General features: G+C 43.2%; 1 protein-coding gene across 3 annotated transcripts; it reads right to left on the bottom strand.

The window, feature by feature from the left end:
• Nucleotides 1-1,925: 1,925 nt before the first annotated feature.
• LOC117498775 (NACHT, LRR and PYD domains-containing protein 12-like) lies at nt 1,926-17,415 on the bottom strand. Of its 3 annotated transcripts, XM_034150932.1 has the most exons (12): nt 17,342-17,415; nt 11,026-11,122; nt 10,821-10,938; nt 9,563-9,842; nt 6,178-7,942; nt 5,918-6,091; nt 4,657-4,830; nt 4,120-4,293; nt 3,584-3,757; nt 3,263-3,436; nt 2,815-2,861; nt 1,926-2,652 (listed from the first exon to the last, which is right to left on the bottom strand). In XM_034150932.1, the coding sequence occupies exons 1-12, from the start codon at nt 17,382-17,384 to the stop codon at nt 2,111-2,113; spliced, it is 3,762 nt and encodes a 1,253-aa protein (XP_034006823.1). In that variant the 5' UTR covers nt 17,385-17,415; the 3' UTR covers nt 1,926-2,110. The 3 variants fall into 3 exon arrangements, with proteins under 3 accessions (XP_034006823.1, XP_034006824.1, XP_034006825.1); XM_034150933.1 differs by lacking the exons at nt 3,584-3,757; nt 4,120-4,293; XM_034150934.1 differs by lacking the exons at nt 3,584-3,757; nt 4,120-4,293; nt 4,657-4,830.
• Nucleotides 17,416-17,555: the final 140 nt, after the last annotated feature.

The following is a 17,555-nucleotide window of genomic DNA, read 5'->3' as shown; positions in this document are numbered from 1 at the left end:
ACCCCTTTTGCCTGGTTCTCACAAAAGTTGACTGACAAATGTGCCTCTGGAGGAATGCGTGCAGAATACGTCTATAGAAGTCTCAGTAGGTGAATGCTTGCATGATAAGGTAGTACCCATAGAGTCCAGTAGAGGGCTCCGCCTGTGCTTATATAACAAGGGTTACCATACGTAACCCCTCATTACTCTTAAGTTCTCCTTTTGTTACGCTTGTTTTTTCCTCCTTGTGAGCGCTTTATGTTAAATCCAGTACCTACTCTGTTAAGAGGGATTTTCTGTTTTCTTGGATATTAAAAAGACATTTTTCACTACATTCAAGACTGTCTCTGGGTCGTGCATTTGGGTTCTCCAGTTTGTGTTAAGGTCGTGACACCGCCCTTAAACAACAAATGAAGAGCAAGAAGAAACACAACAAAACGAACAAAATACAAGAAGAAGAAAAGTTAGTATGGCGAGTTCAGATAACACACAGGAGCTAGAAGACCGACCTGCTTCTTTTAAATCAGCTGTGTGGGAACATTTCGGGTTTTGTAATATTTTCAAGACATTCTTTTTACAGCTTGATGAAACCTTTTTGGTTGACATCAGCCATTATAGATAATATGGCCATCTGAGTGTGTGTGGTACTGTTTGTGGTTTGTTTTTAACTATGCAATACAGTTAATTATTCAAAATGTTAGAGTTCCTTATTTGTATTCTGAAACTTGCACTACTGTTCAAAAATAAATAACAAACCTGGAATTATACATTTGCTTTTTCTTGTTGTACCGAACCCGTACCGAACTGTGACCCCCAAACCGAGGTACGTACCGAACCGTGAATTCTGTGAACCGTTACTCCACGACCAGGGGACACTAAAGAGTGACGCACACAGCTGGGAGACCAGGGGACACTAAAGAGTGACGCACACAGCTGGTCTCTCCAACAATGTGATCACATGACTGTAAACCGACCCTCATTAGAAACTGATGACTGGTCAGTTCTCAGTGTTTCAGGAGACATCTGCTCCGAACAAAGACTCTGAACCACTGAAGCCTCCATGTCTTCAGAGCTCCAGCAGAGCGTCTCACCTGGCAGGTACATCTTCTCTTCGGGACTATTTGGTGTTTCCATGGCAGTGTTTTCCAGCCCCTTGTACCAAGCTGCACGTTTATTAGTTTCATCCTTTTATTAGCGACTTCCTTTAATCCTAATGACGGAGACCCTCACTCATCATGAAGGGTTTCTCCTCCTGATTTTCATTCTCAAAGTTCTCTGGTTTTTATCTTTCATCCAAAGCCTCGTACAAACAGTGCAAACTCAGAACTCCTTTTATTTGAGGGTCTTTGCAGGACTCCACTTGACAATGGTACACAGTTGAGTGTGTGATTAGACGGGAAGCGGTACAGTCTTTTGATTAAATGTCGCGTCGTTTTAATCCGTTTTACATTTAATATCCACTTCCATCTATCTGGGTTATGACGCGCTTCTCTTTGCTTCCAACTAACTTTGCGGAGATCGTTGTATCATTGAATCACAAACACTCACTATTAATCGTTAGCTCAGAGACTGCAGCTGATGAGGAGGAGGAAGAGGAGAAGGAGGATGAGGAGAAGGAGGAAGAGGAGGAAGAAGAAGAAGAGGAGGAAGTACTCAAGTACAAGATCTGAGTACTTCTCCCTCCTCTAATAATTATAATAAAGTTATGGAGGTTTCTTTTAAAATATTTCACAATCATACAATATACCCTGCATTCCTGTACTTGTAATGTGTACTTGTTGTAATGTGTACTTGTAATGTGTACTTGTTGTAATGTGTACTTGTGATACTTCACGTGTAAATGATAATACTTTATCTCCGTCATGCTAACCCTTTCTAACAAACATTGAATCAAGAAGGATTCCCCAGTTCATGTTTCACCAACAGGTTGACTTCATGAGATCATGGACGCTGCTTTTTGTGAATCTTTATTCAAATTAATGACGATCACTACAGTCTTCAGCATCAGCTTTAATACGTTGCTTCAAGAAAACTTTATTACAGACACAATCAGTGAGACACATGGTAACCAATGAGAAGCCTCGATTTAAAACCCCAACATTTAAACCGCAGGACAGGAAGTGGTCTCCTCCTACAGAGGACACAGAGACACTGAGGAACCATGAGGCCAGAGCCTAAACCCAGCGTAGAGAGGTTCAGTGAATGTGGCTCTGAAGGTGTGGAGGTGGGTCAGTGTGTCTCTAGAGGAGACTCTGTAGAAGGAGAGAGAGCCAGCAGCATGATCCAGATACACTGCTATTCTACGAGAGGGGGAGGAGGAGGTGTGTGTTCTTCTCTTATTGTGATGGACAGAGTAAGAGTAACCACCATCATGAGAGCAGTCCAGACTCCAGGACTGATCATTCTCTCCAAATTCACAGTCCTCTCTGTTTCCTTTCCTGCTGATTCCTCTGTAAGTCACTGATATATGAACTCTTCCTCTCCACTCGACCTCCCAGTAACAGCGACCAGTCAGAGCTGCTCTACACATCAGCTGAGGCCAGGGGTCAAACCTGTCTGGATGATCAGGATATGGCTGTGGCTCCTCCCACACAGGTGTCACCGTCCTGTTGTTGTCAGAAAGTTTGAGGTATCTGAATACTGTGTTTGAGTCCAGGGTGAGTTCACAGGAATCTGATGAGAGACACAGACAGCAGTTTATCATCAGACTCACCTGAAGGCTTTACTCTCTGTTAGTGATCCTTTTTAAAAAGCTTCAAGATGTCATGTTTTAATGAATAAATACCACCTCTATCATCTTTGTCTTTAGAGAGAAGCTGACTGATCCACACTTACACTTCCTCAGACCTGGTTTTAACCTCTGCTCTCCACCATGGTCCAGCCTGGAGGAAGAAACACAGTCAGGATGATTTTCTATCCAACAGGAGTCCTAGCTGCTGTTCAACCTGAAGCAGAGCTCAGTCTGTCCGTGGGATCACTGTGGATCAACCCTTTGGGGATCATAAATGTCAAACAGAATCTCATCTCAACACATTTAGCAGTTGGTGAGATATCTCATTCAGAACCAAATTCATAAACTGACCATCATTATCTTCCCTAGAGCCAGGAAACCAGTGGTTCTGATGTTTGGACTGAATGGCTGTTTCCATGTTATAAGACTGAAGGTTAACTCACTGCTGTGAACATAATCAAGGGAAATGAGACGTCCTTCATGATGGAAGACCAGAGATGAAAGAGATTACATTAGAAAAATATGAGGAACCTGCAGTCAGTCTGTCCATACCTGAGAGTGTCCAGTCTCCAGAGTGGATCCTCCAGTCCAGCAGACAGCAGCTTCTCTCCTGAGTCTCCTGGATGATTGTAGCTCAGGTCCAGCTCTCTCAGATGGGAGGGGTTGGAGCTCAGAGCTGAAGCCAGAGAAACACAGCCTTCCTCTGTGACCAGACAGCCTGACAGACTGGAACCAGGGAATACAGTAAACTCAGTGCTTTAAAAAGTCACGTCAGCAGGAAAATCATACAGAGGTGGACCATCTTCATCAACATGAACAAAAAGCTGGATGAAAATAATTGAACTGTTTGAAAATAAAAAGCTGAACTCTGACCTGAGAGTCTCCAGTTCACAGTTTGGACTCTCCAGTCCAGCAGACAGCAGTTTCACTCCTGAATCCTTCAGGTCGTTGTTACTCAGGTCCAGCTCTCTCAGACTAGAGGACTGGGAGCTGAGGACTGAGGACAGAGCTTCACAGCTTCTCTCTGACAGGTTACAGCCAGTTAACCTTGTAAGAAATTAATACATGACAAAATTCCTTTCATATTAAATGTGATTGAGCGCAAGGTTTCAACATACAATCTTTTCTAGTTCCTTTGTCAAATGATACCATCTGTTTGTCTGTGCATGTTTGGGTTGGTCAATCAGTCAGATAAATAGAGATGTAGATAAGTGACGCCTTCTGTCTTAAAATATAATCAGATTGTTATCATGGTTTTGTGGTTTATTGTTTTGAAGAAGAAAAATAAACAACAAACCGAAGGAAAATCGAAATGTATTATTATTCTAATTTGATAAAACTGGAAATTAGTCGATAGAAATGGCTGAACAAAACCAATCTGACAGTTAACATATCAGCTGAACTCTGACCTGAGAGTCTCCAGAGTACAGTGCGGACTCTCCAGTCCAGCAGATACCAGCTTCACTCCTGAGTCTTGCAGGTCGTTCTTACTCAGGTCCAGATCTCTCAGACTAGAGGACTGGGAGCTGAGGGCTGAGGACAGAGCTTCACAGCTTCTCTCTGACAGGTTGCAGCCAGTTAACCTTGAAAGAAATTAATACATGACAACATTCCTTTAATATTAAATGTGATTCAGCACAAAGTTTCAACATACAATCTTTTCTAGGTCCTTTGTCAAATGATACCATCTGTTTGTCTGTGCATGTTTGTGTTTGTCAATCAGTCAAATACATTGAGATGTAGACAATTGACGCCATCTGTCTTAAAATATAATCCGATTTTTATCATGGTTTTGTGCTTTATTGTTTTGATGGAGAAAAAAAAAAACAACAAGCCAAAGGAGAATCGAAATGTATTATTATTCTAATTTGATAAAAACTGGAAATTAGTCGATAGAAATGGCTGAACAAAACCACTGACAGTTAACATATCAGCTGAACTCTGACCTGAGAGTCTCCAGTACACAGTGTGGACTCTCCAGTCCAGCAGACAGCAGCTTCACTCCTGAATCCGGCAGGTCGTTGTCACTCAGGTCCAGATCTCTCAGACTAGAGGACTGGGAGCTGAGGACTGAGGACAGAGCTTCACAGCTTCTTTCTGACAGGTTACAGCCAGTTAACCTTGAAAGAAATTAATACATGACAACATTCCTTTAAAGGTCCCATGACATGGCCATTTCTACTGATCATAATGCCATTGATGAGGTCTACTAGAATAGATTTACATTGTTCAATGTTCCAAAATCACATTTGTCACAGATGCTGTATGTATTTTCTCATACAGCATCTCTGTATAGTATGTATATTCACTCTCTGTCCTAAACGCCTTGTTGGAGCTCCTGCCCCTCCTCCCTATGAGCCCACTGTGCTCTGATGTGTGTTTATGTGTTACAATGGCGTTTGTTAGCAACCAGAAAATGACACCAGTAATGACAAACAGATGAGAATGCTGGGTGGGGTCTGGGTGCCGTGTTGGCGGGACGTTGCGGGGCTCGCTGCTCCGCCCTTTGAGACTCGAGGCGCTGACAGTGTGAGCTGTATTACTGGTGTCGTTTCCACGGCGAAACTCAGCCTGAACTCAGCCTGAGTACACACACGTGAGTGTATGGCGAACTGTGAGTGGAGATCCACGCAGCTGCGGCTGAGAAAAGCTCTATGCAAGTCAATGGGACTCCCTGATAGTTGAAAATCGACGCTAAAGGTCCCCCCACTGCGTTTGATAGTGATGCCAAGGGATCCTGGTGTGTGAGGAGCTCCACGGATTGGTCCATTTGGGTCGTCGTTACGTCACTTGGTTCCCGGAAGAAAAAAATGGAAAAAGAAAAATGTCCAACGAGGCGTTCTGGGGCAGCATAGACAGGTATTTTCTGTGTTAGAATTTTACTCGCTACAGGGTGTACTTTGAGGGTTTCTGACTCTGCAGACCGTTTACATGCATAACAACCTACATAACACACAAGGGGATGGGTAATAACCAGAAAAGCATGTCATGGGACCTTTAATATTAAATGTGATTGAGCTCAAGGTTTCAATCATACAATCATTTCTAGTTCCTTTGTCAAATGATACCATGATATCAAGAAGAAAAAACAACAAACCGAAGGAACATCGAAATGTATTAATATTCTTATTTGATCAAATTGGAAATTAGTCGATAGAAATGGCTGAACAAAACCACTGACAGTTAACATATCAGCTGAACTCTGACCTGAGAGTCTCCAGTTCACAGTGTGAACTCTCCAGTCCAGCAGACAGAGGCTTCACTCCTGAATCCTGCAGGTCGTTGTCACTCAGGTCCAGATCTCTCAGACTAGAGGACTGGGAGCTGAGGACTGAGGACAGAGCTGCACAGCTTCTCTCTGACAGGTTGCAGCCACTCAGCCTGGGGAAAGATCAGCAGTGAACACAAACAGTTATATTATCATGTCTCAAACTGTTCCTAGTTAATGTAGTTTTATCTCCACTTACAGAGCTTTCCTGGCGGCTTTGACCACTGGCAGCAGCCTCAGAAGAGCCTCCTCTGAAGCAGAGTATTTCTGCAGGTCAAACACGTCCAGATCTTCTTCTGATGACAGTAAGATGAAGACCAGAGCCGACCACTGAGCAGGAGACAGATCCTCTGTGGAGAGACTTCCTGATCTCAGGTACTGTTGGATCTCCTCCACCAGAGAATGATCATTCAGTTCATTCAGACAGTGGAACAGGTTGATGCTTTTCTCCGGAGACGGGTGCTTTCTTATCTTTTTCTTGATGTATTTCACTGTTTTCTGGATGGTCTGTGAGCCACTTCCTGTCTGTGTCAGCAGGTCGTGTAATAAGGTCTGATTTGTCTCCATTGAAAGACCCAGGAGGAAGCGGAGGAACAAGTCCAGGTGTCCGTTTGAACTATGTAAGGCCTTGTGCACAGCACTCTGGTAGAGATGTTTAGGTTTTTGTCTGAAGACTTTAGACCACCAGGGGGCCATCAGGTTGTCTCTGGAGTTGATGAAGGTCAGATGGACATGAAGAGCAGCCAGAAACTCCTGAACGCTCAGATGGACGAAGCAGAACACCTTGTCCTTGTACGTTCCTCTCACCTCTCTAAAGACCTGTGTGAACACTCCTGAGTACACTGAGGCTGCTCTGATATCGATGCCACACTCTCTCAGGTTGGACTCATAGAAGATCAGGTTGCCTTTCTGCAGCTGCTCAAAAGCCAGTTTTCCCAGAGACTCCATCATCATCCTGGTCTCTGGACTCCAGTGTTGATCTGTCTCAGTTCCTCCATCATACTTGACGTTCTTCACTTTGGACTGAATCACCAGGAAGTGGATGTACATCTCAGTCAGGGTCTTGGGCAGCTCTCCTCCCCCAGTGTTCAACATGTCCTCCAGAACTGAAGCAGAGATCCAGCAGAAGACTGGGATGTGGCACATGATGTGGAGGCTTCGGGAGGTCTTGATGTGGGAGATGATGGTGCCGGCCTGCTCCTGATCTCTGAACCTCTTCCTGAAGTACTCCTCCTTCTGTGGGTCAGTGAACCCTCGGACCTCTGTCATCATGTCCACACACTCAGGAGGGATCTGATTGGCTGCTGCAGGTCGTGTGGTTATCCAGAGGCGAGCAGAGGGAACCAGCTTCCCCCTGATGAGGTTTGTCAGCAGCACATCCACTGAGGTGGACTCTGTCACATCAGTCAGGATCTCAGTGTTGTGGAATTTCAGAGGAGGTCGACACTCATCCAGACCGTCAAAGATGAACACGACCGAGAACTGATCAAACCTGCAGATTCCTGCGTCTCTGGTTTCAGAGAAGAAGTGATGAACAAGTTCCACCAAGCTGTACTTGTTCTCTCTCACCACATTCAGCTCTCTGAAAGTGAATGGAAATGTGAACTGGATGTCCTGGTTGGCTTTGCCTTCAGCCCAGTCCAGAGTGAACTTCTGTGTTAAGACTGTTTTCCCAATGCCAGCCACTCCCTTTGTCATCACTGCTCTGATTGGTTTACCTCTTTCAGTTGAGCCTTTAAAGAGGTCTTCTTGTCTGATGGTTGTTTCTGGTCTGTCTGGTTTAGTGGATGCTTGTTCGATCTGTCTGATCTCATGTTCCTTGTTGACCTCTGTGGTGTCTCCCCTGGTGATGTAGATCTCCGTGTAGATTTCATTTAGTGGTTCAGATTTTTCCATAAATTTGATATTTTCAAATGTTTCCTTCAGGTTTGATTTGAGTTCACCTTGGCACTTTGTGAGAATATCTGAATGAATAAGAAAGATATTTACATGAAAGACACATCAAAATAGCAAGTTATTTTCCTTTTATCAAGTCACTGGATATTGTTGCATAATTATCTGTACATTGTCCAGTATAAGTTCCACCCCACAGAAAACCATCAGTTTTCCCACAGAGAACCATGGCCCTGAACCTGACTGACTCTTATTCCTGCTGCTGGGAGATGAGGCACGATACCAGCTGATCCCAGCACCCACTGAGGGTGTGGACACAGCTCTCTCTCCAGTTATACAGGAAGTGGATGGCTCTTACTGTGTCACAGTATACTCCTGCAGTAGCCTACCATCTACAACACACCCTGGGGGGTCACAGTATTAACCCGTCCCTTCCTCACCAAGTCATGTTGGACGGCAAATGATACCTCCTTCCACCTGTAGGGGGCTGGGCCGTTAGTAATGACTAGGACAGAATCTGCAGTGAGCAATCCCAGTGAGGCTGAGCAATGTGCTCCTCTGATGTTTAGAGCTCACCCTACAGTCCCCTTTAAAACATGGAAAATGACACTGTCTGCCTCCATGCAGCATTGAACAGGAATGTAAATCACAACTGTCCAATCTTATGTCAGGACAAACCTCCACAGTGACCACCTGAGCAACAACAGCTGTTCTCCAAGCCCTCAGCTCTGCCTCCTGAACTCAGGGTGCATCAGTCCCATTCAACATCCTGAGACTGAGTCAGCAGCTAACCTACACTGTGGAAAACAGCCGGGGTTTATCCATGACTCCCCGTCCTGAGATATCTGACAGTTTGGCAGGACAAACCTCATTCCAAACAGAATTGGCCGTTTCCTGGGTAAACGTAGCACTCAAGGACTCACTGCCATTTCAGACACAACTGATGACTTTCTGGTCATTCCTCTGATCCATCCTCTCCCCAACACTGGCATTTAGCATCACCCACTTGTATTACATATCTCCAATGTCCCACCAGGAAAAACTCGTTAATATAGCATTGGTGGTTCAGTGGTAGAGTTCTCGTCTGGATGCCCGGGTTCGATTCCCAGCCAATGCAGCAGAGGGTTTTACTGCCGCAGTCTGCAGGAATTTGTGTTGGGAACCGAAGGGTCGCCGGTTGGAGTCCCAATCGGACCAAAATTATACGGAGTGTAGACTGGTTCCTGGAGAGGTGCCAGTTCACCTCCTGCCCTTGAGCAAGGCACAGAACCCCCAACTGCTCCCTGGCGCTGGACAGACTGGCTGCCTGTTTTGTTCAGACCTCTCTCACCTGTCCTGTGCATGTGTGTGTATTGTACTATCTGTTACCACAACCGAGTGAACAACTGGGCTGAATTTCCCCTTTGGGATGAAATAAAGCGTCTTCTCCTTCTTAATAACATCGGCTTCCTAACCCAAACTTCCTAATCCAGGAAAGGTAATTGGATTCCTAAAATGCTGATCTATAAAGGTTCTACAACCCCTCACCTGGAACCAACAGGGTGACCTTGCCAGAAACTAGTGACCTCAACCCCAACACCATGTGGAGGTGATGGTTCTCTGAGGGGTGTATCAGGAGTCTAAAAACATGATACATGGCTGTGAAAAATAAAAAAAGTTATCTTTTGATACACTCTTTTTTAAAGACCTACCGTTAGGTACTGATGGGATTTTTGATAATTTCTCTTCTAGATAATTCTGATTTATCTCCCCCAAAACTTCTCTGGTCACTTTAATGGTGTTTATGCCGTAGTACAGAAGCATCAGATCCACTGTGTCCATCCGGTCTGCTTTCTCTAGATGACTCTTTGGGATTCCTGGGAATCCTTGGACCTCCTCCTCCAGGTGCCACTTGAACTCTTTAAAGTCATTTCCCCCCAAACTTTGTAAAGTTCTTAATAGGACTTTTCTTGGTGTCTCCATCTTTTCTCCCTGCAGAGCAAAGATACAGAGAAAGAACATCTTTATCTTACAGAACTATATATTGTTGTATTGTATTTTTGTACTTTTGAAAACCACAACAGGCCTTCAGGATCCAAAGAACAGCTGCCATGTGACTTTGGATGGCTTCAATTCAGATGTCGAGTTAGTAAATGCCCTTATCGTTTCTAAACTTGTTTTTAATACCTTAGACTTCACGAAAGACATTCAGGAAGTCAATCCTAAACTTGAAGACAGTCAGCACAGTGAATTCTGTCTTTTTCTTTAAAGCAGGGATGTCGAACTCAATTTAATCTCGGGCCACAATAGCATCATGGTTGCACTCAAAGGGCCAGTTTTATATATAAGACTATATAAAAATACATATATAAATATTTAATATATATAAAATAATATATTATATTACATTATTGCCTCTGAATTGGATTATTATCGGATAGGGTAATAACTTCATAATTAACTATACGTCTGAAAGCAGAGGTCTAGGGCAAATAATTGCAAGTCTCTTCAGTGAGCATTTGACAAAATGATTTAAAAAGAAAAGTCAGATTCTGAGAAAAAAAGAATATTTTGAAGAAAAAAAGTAAAATTCTGAGAAAAAGGCAAATTTGAGATGCATTGTATGTAGTTTATGGGCAACGTGCTTCTGTAAATTGGCATGCAACCGTATAATAAACATATTATATTCTTTGCAAGCTCTTGTCTGGCAGTGGCTAAAATATGGAGTGTGTACTGCTACTTGGAGAGGTCCCAGTTCACCTCCTGCCCTGCCGTGGTGCCCTTGAGCAAGGCACCGGACATCGCCCTTCACCCCCCCCACTCCCATTGCTCCCTGGGCGCTGTACAATAGCTGCCCACTGCTCCTGGTACTAGGATGGGTTAAAAGCAGAGAACACATTTCACTTTTATGTGCTGTGTGCTCTGCATGTGTGACCATTAAAGAGGGTTTCATCCCTCCCAATTACACACCTGTTTCTGGTCTCTGGCAGTAAGCTGGTTACTGGACACAGAGCTGGGTCCAGGTCCAGGTCCGGGTCCAGGTCCAGGTCCAGGTCCAGGTCCAGCTGAGTGTGGTGTTTGCTCTGGGCTGGAACACAACACACAGAACGTTTGAGTGAATAATGAGTGCTGAGCTGTGACATGGAGAAGAGTCATGGACAGGTGGAGATCTCACCTCTGAGCTTTGGTCTGGCTGTCATGTTCCCCAGAGCCTTTAGAGAGGGGGGCTTCCTCCTCTCTGTCCTCACTCTGATCCATAGCAGAGCCCCCACCTTCACACAAACACAACAACATGCTCATTCATTACCACAAGCGTTACATCACAGGTAGCCCCTCCTCTCAGATATTCAGGAACCTTGTTGGAGCCTCAACAGGACCAGGGGCCTCATTTATAAAGCTTTTCATAGGATTCACGTGGGAATATGGCGTACGTAGGACAAAGCAATTAAATACGCACACAAATATTCCGATATATAAAACACTGTGCACGCACGTGCTACGCCGGTTTCCCTTTATAAATTGCAATCAACTCGAAATGCGGCGCAGCTTTTGCGGGCTTCACGTAACGCCTATATTTGCCTATAAATAGTCAAAGAAATGCTCCGTATTAATATTCATTCTGACTGACTGCATGAAGAAGATCGCAGGAAATGACGACAGAACAGCTAAAAAAGACATCTCACACCGTGTCAGGTTGTGGTTCTTTTCGGGAGGTGGAGATAAATCATATTGTTTGGTGGAAAATGGATCTGATTTTTGTATTTATTTATTTGGTGGTTTGTGTTCCAGCTGTCAATCAGCTGTGCGCCTCAACCCCCCCCCCAGCAACTCTATATCCACCAGTTAAAGGTGGGGTAGGTCATTTTGGAGAAACCAAACCCCTCAAGTTTGTTTTTTATAAATCGGAAAGATTGATTAGAAATTGGCGTACACCATCTTTTGAGCGTACGCCACGTTTATAAATGAGGCCCCTGATCAGCCCAGAATGTTCCCCACAGCCCCAGAACTACACACAAACTCAGGGTGTTGACCCATAAATATGTGTTAGTGTGTTGCAGTTTATCACAGCACACACAAACAGTCACTTCAATGTACAGTACATCCACAGGTAAATTACAGCTCTGCCCCCCCACTAAATATCCCACACAACTGAACTGCGCTCAGTAACTATTCAATAACATTTCTTTGTTAGGTTTAGAGAAAATATAATTGTTTGGCATATAAACAAAATGTAACAAAACGTCTTTAAAACATCATTGTTTGGCTAAAAATATGTACGTTAATAAATGTTCCGGACTTTAATTAAAACAAGGTCTTCTGTGAACTGATCAGAAATGTATATTTGATATATCATTGCAACATGAACATTACTTTTCATGCTAATGTGTTGTATAGCCCACTTAGACGTATTTGTTACATTTTCAAGGCTCTTCAGTGAAACCTGAGGCCTGTACTACGAAGCAGGATTTTCGCTTAGTGGGCTAACTTCAGGGAAAACTCGGGCTTTCCGGTCCTACGACGCTGGTTCTCTTTTTAGCTCCGGAGCAGGTTAGGTTGCAGGCTAAGAGATCAACTCAGTGAAAGCACCGCCTGCTGACCAATCAGAGCTCCATGTGCGGAGTTTAAAGCGATCAAGTCATATTACAGGATAGAGGAAATACAGAAAAACTGCCGTTGCAGGAAAGACGGCCGGCAAAAATCAACTGACTGTGTGAACGTGAAAATTAATAGAATATCCCCTCCCATCTTCAGAGCAATCTGACTATTATAACATTAGCGTTAAGAAAGCTTACTTAAATATCTGCCACAACATAAGTAACCGGATCAGAGTAACATTAAGTACAGTCCGCGGCACTGTGAGTGCAGACGTTGATGTGTCCCATTATCATTCATATCATATCACATCATAATGTATCATATATTTCCTTATCTGAGTCAGCTGAGCCGTATCTGGCCGTGCAACACTCACAGTGTCACATACTGTATGCAGAAGTATTATTTTAAGCAACACATTAAGTTGACGAAACACTCGAGTCAAATGTAATTAAAGTCAGATCGTGTCTTGGTAAAAGAAAAAGCGTTTGAATGCGTTCATTAACAGGTTTATGATATCACTGCCCCAGTGATATCATAAACCTGTTAATGAACGCATTCAAACGCTTTTTCTGTTACCAGCTGTATTCACCTTGCAGGTGCAGCTATGTGGCTTTGATCCTGGATAAAGTGTTTAAGTCATGGATGTTTAAAGTTTAACTTCTTCATATTTGACTAATATTAAAGTTCACTTTTCATTCAGGAAGTATGACGCTGCGCTGTCAGTACGCTTGTCCATGTTTGTGATTGGTCGAATGCTCCAAATACCGCCCCTTTCATGTGAACGCGCACCTAACTAGATAGGACACGGCTGGCTTGAGCGATCCACTTGATAACCAGCGTCGTAGGACCGCTTAGCGAGAGCGCGTATGTTTTGGATTAGGCCAACCGGCTAACTCAAACATATCCAGTTTATGTTGAACCGGCTTCGTAGTACAGGCCTCTGGTCAGTGTTGGAAGACGGGCCCTTCACACTCCTTCCCTTATTCAGAGTATTAAGAGTTAGACAGAAAAACATTCACAAGTTGTTAGAGCTGGTTCTGACACACCCTGCTTTTTTCTCTGATGACGAGAACTCAGAGAACAATCAGACTGCAACTCATTTAGCGCGTTCACACCGGAGTACTTTTCCCACAATAGTTCATCAGAACTACGATATATTTGCGTTCACACCAAAAAGCCCCAGGAACTAAATTAGTTCATCAGAACCATTTTTACCCCGTTTTCAGTCCCTGCTAGAGAGCAGGGACTTTCGTGGGAGAAAAAAGTTCATACGTCTGATTGGCTGTGCGGAATGCAAACCACGCCCCGTGAATCTCTAGAATTTATTTTGAAGGCCGCCATTGTATTTGCTCGCATTAAGCTCAGCACAGCGCACCAACGAGTAGATTACTTTTGTGAAAGCAGTTATTATGGCAACACTAAATAAATCATCGGAGCGGTGGAATGATGAGGATGTGTCGGCGCTTCTGGCGATTTACTCGGAGGACGCGAAGCGCCGCATTCAGAAGCTTCTACTGAATGCAGTTTCCGTGACTCAGCAAAGTTAGCAGACCTGGCAAAGTCATGTCGGGACAACGACGAACTAAGGTAAAATAAAATACATGCACTGCACTGTTTTAATCTGCACAATACTGGTCTCAGATGTACTTTTATTTGCTCAGTAGATCGAGCTAGCCATGCTAGAACTTGCTAACGTTAGGTCCAAGCTGGCTAACAACATCTAGCTAGCTAGCTATTCTCAGCCGTGCCCGCTATGAACACGTTTTGACTTGTGAATAAGTGTGCAATGTTCTGTAATTTGCTTCACTAACTCATGGCACTAATCGTGTGTTTCAGGCGAGGTGTTTCTCTCTGGATTGGAAACTAGTTAGCTTTTCCCTCCGGGATAAAACGATAATATAACGTTAGCAATTAGCATGCTAGCTGGACATAATGCTACCTCTAACAATACATTGTAGTTGCTATAATTTCAAGTCATTTGCAACATTCATTCTACATGTTAATGGTAAAAGCTTAAACAGTTGATTACCTGCATGCCACAAAGACTGATGTTCTAATATTTTGCACATTTAAGTAGAAATGTAATTGAAATTCAATTTATTATTCCTTTTTTTTAATTGATTGTTATAATTGTACTCAGCCATGTTATGTTAGATGTCAATCCACTTACACTGTAACTACTCTGGCCTTGAAAGAAGGTTACGCATCAAACTGATGTCCACTAATCCCTATAAAACAAAGTTCAAGCATACATTAAGCACAAAACAATAAATAAGGGCACTTTGAGCGTCAGCTATTTGATCCTATCTTATCTTCTACTTTACACCTGCATTTTGTACACTGTCCCTGCCTGCACCATGTCCAATGTTGTCTCTGTTGACAACCTACTAGGTGATTAAACTGATCTTGTATCTTGCTTATTTCTCCTTAGGAAAGCGGGCACGGGATGACAGCTTCCTTGACACCATCATGGCGATGGAGGACCGCCGTGCCATGGTCAGCAAGGAGAATGAGGGCCTGCGTGCCAAGGAGATGCACGACGAACGGCTGCTGCATTCACACAAGGCCCAGGAATCGAGGTGGAGCAACAAAATACCTTTCAGGCTGGGCTTCTGGCAGTGCTAAAGCGAGCTGATTAAATCCAACAGGCCTTCAATAAAAAAATTAAGAAAAACTTGTCGTCGTTGATAAACTGTACAATGACTTGTTGGGAGGCGTGTGGTGCAGTGGTCTGGTGCGTTGGTGTTCGGATCAGGGGAGCACAGGTTCAAACCCCACTGCAGTCAGCATGTCGTTGTGTCCCTGGGCAAGACACTTCACCCCAAATTGCCTACACCTGGGACAGTTAATTTTGTATTATTGTGATTATATATATGCCACTGTTATTAATACTGACACTTCACTTTGCACTAAGGTGTGTCTGCTGCTGAGCCTACCTATTGTTATTATATATATATATATATATGTTTTGATACTACTGACACTTTATTTGATATTGAAAATGTTAACTTCTATTTACATGCATACGACACACCTGGGACAGCGTGATGCTGTTATTGATATTGTCTTGAGTGTGCAATAAAAGAGAACCTACATGGCGATTAAACAGAGCCTGTATCTTACATTTTTCATTACATTTCATGTAACTAAGCTTGCTTATTTCTCCTCTGACACTTTATCTTTACAGTGACCTGTGTAGCATCCTATACATCACATGTAAGTGATTATTCTGATACCATCATGTTTCATCGGTTATAAACTGGCAAAGCTTTATTTATTGTGGCTTTCAAAAAGATAATTTCATTGTATTTCAAAATGGCGTCCAACACAAGCACTATTTATTTATAGAAAGAGAAATGGTTAAGTTTGTTATTACCAGTGTTGTGAGTTCAATATTTTTAATTAATTATAGTTAGGGAACATCTTAGGAGTTAGTGTAGTGAGTTTCAGAGCAGTGTAATCATTATTTGACCTCAAACTAAATGTTTTTATGAACATGGGGATTTGCTAACTTTTTATTTCCCCCATTTTACACGACACAAATGGAGGCCACTATGGGCCTCAACTAACACGTAGGTTTCTGTAGGGTTCATGGCAGACGGATGCAATTGCTCTCAGGATGATATATAATAAAGGTGTGTTAACTGCTGAGCCTATTTAGTGTGCATACGACACACCTGGCACAGTTTATTAATTTCACACAGGTTATGCAATCCATAGCGTGTGCATGTCGTCGTCCAATCCTTTTGTCAATCCTTCTTAACCGCCTTCGCTTCCGAATCAGCATTGCTATTGCATTTGAATGGTCAACGATCTGTATTTGTGTTTGCTTAAATAACTCAGACGAAGCTCATGTCTGAGGTCGGAAGGTAAACAGACGCCTCATATACAGCAGGTGGGCGTGGCAGTATACGCGGGAGGTTTTTCTTCTTCTTTTTCTCTCGGTTTTTTGGCGGATTGCAACTTTAAGGTGCATACCGCCACCTACTGTACTCGCCGTGAAGTTGTTTGCGGCCTGCCAGTAAACCCAAAGCAGAAGAAGAAGAAGTGACGTCAGCGGTTCATTTGCCTAATCCACCCCCAGGAACTCATTTTGGTGTGAACGCGATCTGCTTTAGTTCATCAGAACTAAAAGAGTTCTCATGAACTATTGTGGGAAAAGTACTTGGTGTGAACGCGCCTAATCTACCTGAAACACTGACAACAGTACATGGAGATCTTTCTAAACCCATTCTGCTTTCACTCAGAGAGAAACCCTACACAATATTTCAGACAGATGTTTAGAATCAGCATCAAGAAACATGTGTCCTGTTCAGGTAAACAGTGACTCTGTCCAGGTAAACAGTGACTCTGTCCAGGTAAACAGTGACTCAGAAATAGGGATGCCAGCGATTATTCGATTTTTCGAATATTCGTTAGTCTCCATAATCGAAAATTATTTTTAAAATTCGATTTTATTTATATATATTTTTATTATTATTTATGTTTTTTTTTTTTTTCCTGGCTTAGTTTCAACCAAAATATAGACTAATGCTAATAATAGTAATAGTATTAATAATTGTAAATGGCCATTGGTCACACCACCAGTTTGTTTTACTGTAAACTTGGAGGAAGCCAGCAGCGCAGGCTGCGCAGAGTGCAGACTGCTGCTGCCTGCTGATTTATTTATTTACAGAACAGTGAGAACAACACAACTGAAGATGAACAAGGCGGCACATTCAAAGACGAGAAGTGACAAGTGCAAATGAAGTAAAATGCAAGCTCTGCGAAAAGACTTTTTTTTTTTCTCTCGATAATCGATTAATATTCGCCAGGGCTGTTCGATTTTCGAATTTGATCATGGTCAGTTTCTGGCATCCCTACTCAGAAACAGATTCCTGTGGGAGGATTCTCACCTGCTGAATGCTCTTCAGGTCTACTCACAGAAACACTGCTCATCTCTTCCTCTTCAGTCCTGAGTCTGTCTGCATTTCCGCTATCTTTGCTTTTTACAGTTTAATCAACTGTCGCAAGTATGACTTCCGTGAAAGAGGAACTCTGTACTTCCCCTAACAGCTGCAGAGGAAATGGGGGGGGGGGGGGGGGGGGGGTTTGAAGTGCCTCAGTAGT

This window comes from Trematomus bernacchii, unplaced genomic scaffold (genome assembly GCF_902827165.1).
Source record: "Trematomus bernacchii unplaced genomic scaffold, fTreBer1.1, whole genome shotgun sequence".
NCBI classification, from domain to species: domain Eukaryota; kingdom Metazoa; phylum Chordata; class Actinopteri; order Perciformes; family Nototheniidae; genus Trematomus; species Trematomus bernacchii.
Note: the sequence above shows the minus strand (reverse complement) of the source record. Positions and strands in the feature narration are given on the sequence as shown.